This window comes from Balaenoptera ricei, chromosome 1 (genome assembly GCF_028023285.1).
Source record: "Balaenoptera ricei isolate mBalRic1 chromosome 1, mBalRic1.hap2, whole genome shotgun sequence".
NCBI classification, from domain to species: domain Eukaryota; kingdom Metazoa; phylum Chordata; class Mammalia; order Artiodactyla; family Balaenopteridae; genus Balaenoptera; species Balaenoptera ricei.
The window spans coordinates 97,793,973-97,800,128 of NC_082639.1; the positions used below are offsets into that span (position 1 = coordinate 97,793,973).

The following is a 6,156-nucleotide window of genomic DNA, read 5'->3' on the forward strand; positions in this document are numbered from 1 at the left end:
GGTTCTAGAGAGAATATAAAAATCAATTCAAACATAAACCTACATTCAGGAGCTTATGTTTTGGTGTATGTAGCTATCATATATGACAGAAGTGAAGAGGGCCCGAAGAATGTTTATGATATTTTGCCCCTACGTCTATAGCTTGCTTACTTGGTTTGTGGTCCAAGCCATTTACTAATTTGCCTGGCTTTTGTAATGTTGCTGTTTATCCTTTGTTCTTTCAGAGAGCAAAAATTTCCATTATCCTAAAGCATTTTCACCAAATTTTAAATACAGTTGTGATGCAATGCAGTTCAATTGTGGCACAGATTACTGCTACACTAGAGTTGGCACTCGTTTAGTACCCTGGCCTTAATACAGGCATGCCCCTGTAATGGATTAATGCTTCGCTTCTTTTGAAATCTAAGTGAGTGTAGTATTTCCTCCTTTGCCAGACAGGTCCTTTGTCTTTGGAGGGAAAAGGAAACTAGACAGAATATTGAATTTCAGCCAGGTGCATCAGACTTAGATTGTAATATCCTTAGTTTTCTGAACTGGAGCAAAAAAATCTCTTGGAGTTCAAAGCAACCATGGTGTTGATTTTCTCCTTTATTGAAAACAAGCTTTGAATTTGGACTGTAGGGTTTGGAGATCAGTTAGAGAAGGAAGGCGACAATTTAAGATGCTCCGTGAAGTTCTGGGCTTAATTTTTAAGTTGACCTATTTCATTTTAGAAAATTAAACACTGCCACAGTACAACTTGAAATTTGAATAGTTGATTTCCCTTTTTTTTTAGACTGCAGTTTTGCAAGAGGTCATAGAGTTGTGTAAATAAACTGAGTTCTTGAGAGTTTTAAAGAAATAGAGTAGCTAAACATTAAATTTTATATCTATCAATTTTACTGGGGTTTTATACATACAAAAGATAGGAAGTGTCACATTTTTATTTGATTTTAAAAGTGTAAGCAGATGGCATCCCTAAAAAGTGTAGACAGCCCTGATTAAAATGTCTTCATTGTAAGAACTCATTGCCTATTAAACTACTGTGGGCTTATGGAATCTTATTCCTAGAGTCATTTGTTTCACTTAATAGAATCTATCATTTTACTGTTCCTTTCTTTTCAGTCCATATTGGACAAAACTGGAGACTTCAGAAAAGCTAAAAAGAGATGTGCAAAAAGAAAGAAAATCTTAAATGATTTTTAAGATTTAGTATTGTACAAGTGTATTTCATTTTAAATGAGGTATACTGTGTTCACAAGGTTAGATACATGATCTCAATGCACTCAGCCCCCCTTACTTTAGGTAAATCAATTCATATTTTCAGTATACTGTAAAAATTTATTATTTACTTCTTCTGAAAAGTAAACTTATATGTTAAAGTTTTAGATTCACAATTATAGAGCTGTACCTGCTTGGGTGTGCTTCACATATTTTTCGTCCTGTCCCTGAGTTTGCTCTGCTCCAACCAGAATCTCTTGACATCAACATGGGAGCTGTTTTTACTCTTATGTGAAGCTACAATTTGAGATTACAGAAGCTCCTTGAATATGAATGCCTTCTTAGTTGCTCTCTACTTTTACTAGCTGCCTGTATTCTAACAGTTTGGAATTGGGAATTCTCTAGTTTGCAGATTTTTTAAATCTAGTTGCAAATATTTCTAGTCCTTTATGCTCCATGTTTTCTCTCATAACAATTAGTAACGAATTACAGATTTAGCAGTAGAGTTCAAAAAATGCACAAAGATAAAGGAAAAGTACACTCCTTTTATTAAAAGGCCAGAAGATAGCCTGGTTCATTATTGCCAGATTTCTGGGATGCATTAGGTGAACTTCATTTAGCTATGACACGAGCTAATAAAGTTGGATCAGTTATTTTTTTTAAAGTTGGTATCAGAAGTCAGATTAATTTTTATGTAGTCTCTCATTTCTTGAGACTTTTTATATTGTTTATAATGGAAAGGTTAGGGAAACTTCCATCAATTTAAGTATTTACTAAACTAGAAGGAATGGAGAATATATCAGAATATGAATCAAATGTTTGCTTTGTTTTCTTATTTTGATTTATATATATATTAATTGTTTTCTCTCTCTACCCATTAAAGATTCCAGTGCTGAATATTCAAATGAAAATTTTTCCTGCGCTTTGTACTGTAGCAGGGACCATATTTTCCTGTACAAATTACTTCCGTGTAATCTTCACAGGTGGTGTTGGAAAAAATGGATCAACGATAGCAGTAAGTATTTCTTAAGATTTCCAATGATTGTGCTAGGACTTAGTTTTGTAGTCGCTTTGTTTTTCATTTGAATTGTTATTTGAATTAATTAAAATCATTGTTAATTGAGAGTTTCCACTTAGTCTTAAAGAAAAAAAACCCTGAAACTTCTCAGTTTTATTTACACATGTATACATTTATATGCTTATATTTGCATATTTTTTGTGCATGCAGACACACACTTTTATACACACATATATATATATATTTTTTTTTTTTTAAGTGCGATCTGCTTTGTAAAATGTCTGGCCTCTTAAGTAAAATCCTCAGTTTGTGCCTAACTAATCCATGCTGCTGCTTTTCCTTAGCTGTTCTGGTATTCAGTTATAAAAACTGCTGGCTCTCAGACACCGTGAGGTTCTTAGAAGTTCAAGTTGATCTGTCTTCCATCAAGCAAATCGGTATAGAATACCACTAACTCCTCACTTCTCTTTACTCTGTACAGGGAACAAGTGTCCTTTCTCCTTTTCTCCATATTGGATCAGTAATTACATTAGCTGCAATGATCTACAAGAAATCAGCAGTTCAGCTTTTTGAAAAGCATCCCTGTCTTTATATATTGACATTTGGTTTTGTATCTGCCAAAATCACCAATAAGCTTGTGGTAAGCACCAGAGTTTTTGTCTGTTTTCTTTTTAACTTTCATCTTATTTTGGTTTTATGGCCATAGTTTTCATTTCATAACTTCCTAAGCAGTTCTAGAGTTTGCTGTCCTCTAATCAAAATCTCTTGACATCAGTATGGGAGCCATTTTTACTCTTATGTGAAGCTGCAATTTGAGATTACCAGAAGCTCCTTAAACCTCTACGACTCTTCTTTCTATCCACATTCTTCATTCTCATTCTGTATGCTCAAGTTAAGGCTCCTTGTGAAAAGCATATTTAGGGGGACTTAGTTGGCATGGTATATACCTTCAGTGTATAGCTTTCACACCCACTTAGTGTTGTTGTTTTAGTTTTGAAAATTCAACAGATATTGCTAAAGAATTCTTGAAACTTGATATTTGATCACAATACTGATTTACTATGTAGCTCACAATTGCTTTAATATGAAAATGCCTGCCTACATCACCGATTCTCTTTATTCATAGGTGGCACACATGACTAAAAGTGAAATGCATTTGCATGACACAGCATTCATAGGTCCAGCACTTTTGTTTCTGGACCAATATTTTAACAGCTTTATTGATGAATATATTGTACTTTGGATAGCCCTGGTAAGTTTTGTACCGTGTTCTATTTCATGATTTGGAGGTTACTTGTTTTCTTGTTTCAGTGGGCCAGTCCTGAGAGATAGATCATATAATTGTAATGATTTAGAATACTAGAAAACCACATTTATGGGACTTCGTGGGAGTTCCTCGTGGCTTCATCTCTGAGTCATTTTTTTGTATTATTCTTACTAGTCCTGCCTACATCCTGGCTCATAAATTCCATATTTCTAACTGTAAAGCAGGAGTTGGCAGACTACAGCCTGTGGGCCAATGGCCAGTTTTTGTAAATAGTTTTATTGGAACACAGTCATGGCCATTCATTTATGTATTGTCTGTGGCTGCTTTCATGCTACATTGGCAGAGTTGAGTAGTTGTGACAAAGAGAATATGGTCCACAAAGCCTAAAATACTAAGTTTGTTGCTCCTTGGTGTAAAGGAAAAATCTTTGAGGAAATTGAGTTATTAAATTTTATGGAATTGAAGGTGAATTTCAAAAGAAGAGAAGAAAGAAGCCTCTCCTCTTGGCTTTCAGGAATCTTAGGGATGGCCTAAGTAGATTCCTGAGAATCTAATAGTACCTCTCTCTTTTTTTTTTTAGGTCTTCTCTTTCTTTGATTTGATTCGCTACTGTGTCAGTGTTTGCAATCAGATTGCGTCTCACCTGCACATACATGTCTTCAGAATCAAGGTCTCTACAGCTCATTCTAATCATCATTAATGATGTAATTGATGTTATAGGAAACTCATGTTTTCTGCCCGAAAGAATCTGAACATATTAAGGAGAATGGGGTGATTAAGAACAAATATAATTTATAATAACCAATGTTATATATAACTTTTATTCTTTGTTATTGGTAACACTCCTTAACTATCCCTGTGTGAGAATGGGAATTTCAAGTTCCATCCCGTAAATTGTACATGTTGTCAAACAGGGTTGGCCCAAGAAAGCATGCAAGAAAAAAATGCCATGTGTTTGTAATTATCCTGGATTCATAGTAAAATTGTCATGGGGAGCAGATCCCCAGTGGTGGAGATTTCTAATGTAGAATATTTGCAGGCCAAAAGATGGTTGCTTTATAATTTTAACAAATCATCATCTTTTAGTGACGTCCTTGTTTAGTTATCTTCTCAAGCTTTCTTTACTGAGGAGCTCAGCTTGTGGCACAGATATATCTTGTGAGGTGGAACCTAGTGATAAAGATCTTGAATTTGGATTGAAAGTTTTCCTATCTTTACATTATTGAGGAAGTCATTTTTTTTTATTGCTCAAGAAATGGTATCTCATGGGCTTGGGAAATCCTGTTAGCATGCATAATAATGTGGTAACTTTGTCGATCCATTTTATTTTTTTAAATAAATATATGATCTGAAAGCCAGTCTTCTTCTCAGTTTTATTCAGTGGAAAGATAAACTAAGTTTTAATGTCGTTTTTAAAATTTTTAAGCAAAATTTATTTCTATTCTTTAATAAATGAGGAAATTCAGTCAGCTACATCATCATTATGTGTCCTGTGACCTTTCTATTTTGTATAAAACTGTTTAACTTAAAACACAGGAGTGCTATGTTCATTTTCCCTCTTGGTAGATTTTTTTGGTTGTGGTTGTCACCCGTGAGATTATAAATCTTTTTTTCCCTTTGAGAAAACAGAATCATAATCTTAAAAGTCCAAAGGGGTTTAATAGTCACCTGGTCTAGGAATCTCAAACCCTTCCCCCAGATTTTTAATTAGAGAGGCTTGGGCCTCTCTAGGCAATTACTGAAAATTTGCACTTTCCTTTTCTGGCTACTCAGTATCTGTACAACAGTTTGAAATGAAAACCAGGTGTCCTCAGTAACTATAAACCAGATCTGTTTCCATTGTATATAGTTCAGTTGCTTGAATGAAGAGGGAGACAAGCGGAAAGGTTTAAGCTATTGACTAAAATGAGGTATCTTATTATTGATTTTTATTTATATCCTGTTTCCGTAATCATGGATACACAATAGCTGTGCTGCCTTGCCTGGCAACCAGAACTCTTCCTTACACTTTTAATGATTTCATCAATTCCATGTAATCTTGATTAGCAATGACTGTGAAACCTTTCATTTCTTTGCTAGAATGTAGCAGGAAGGGGAAGTTTCTCACTGCCTTTGCTTGCTAGCAACTTCTCCAGCATCTGGGGTAGAGAAGTACATACAGGAAAATGCTAGGGTGGATCAAATGTTGCAAGCTAGGACAAAGGAAAAAGAAGGAGGGGTAATTAACTAAAGTTATGTCATTGTCTTATTATATTAGATAGACAGAGCAAATGTTAATTACCTACAGTGGAAATTGAGGTCTGGAGAAGCTAAATGGCATACCAGTGTCACAACAGTTACTCCTCTTCCAAATGGGCACTAGAATCCAGATCTTCTGAATCCTAATCCATTGTTCTCTCCTACACCACACTAGGTTTTAGTGGGCTGAAGCTACAAACTGAGATTCTAGAATCTTTTTCAGTGTAAAGGAAGTCTGGAAGACGTTCAGGTATTTGGTGTGTGTTTCCTTCAGCTCTCGATAACCATCCGCATCATATCAAGGGTACGTTTATAGTAAACCTCAGCTGGTCCTAATTCTTCTTGTGATCATATTATATATGATTTTGATACCTAACCAGGTATCAAAATCATCTGAAGAATTTTAAAAAATACAGGTTCCCAGGTCCTATCT

General features: G+C 34.8%; 1 protein-coding gene across 5 annotated transcripts in view; it reads left to right on the plus strand.

Moving 5' to 3' along the window:
- CEPT1 (choline/ethanolamine phosphotransferase 1) overlaps nucleotides 1–4,843 on the plus strand; it is a 36,359-nt gene extending 31,516 nt beyond the window's left edge. For all 5 annotated transcript variants that reach the window (XM_059927558.1, XM_059927555.1, XM_059927549.1 and 2 more), the window contains exons 6-9: nucleotides 2,084–2,215; nucleotides 2,700–2,858; nucleotides 3,345–3,470; nucleotides 4,066–4,843. In XM_059927558.1, the coding sequence (XP_059783541.1) occupies nucleotides 2,084–2,215; nucleotides 2,700–2,858; nucleotides 3,345–3,470; nucleotides 4,066–4,185 (537 nt within the window). In that variant the 3' untranslated portion in view covers nucleotides 4,186–4,843. The remainder of the gene's footprint in view (nucleotides 1–2,083; nucleotides 2,216–2,699; nucleotides 2,859–3,344; nucleotides 3,471–4,065) is intronic.
- The last annotated feature ends 1,313 nt before the right edge of the window (nucleotides 4,844–6,156 follow it).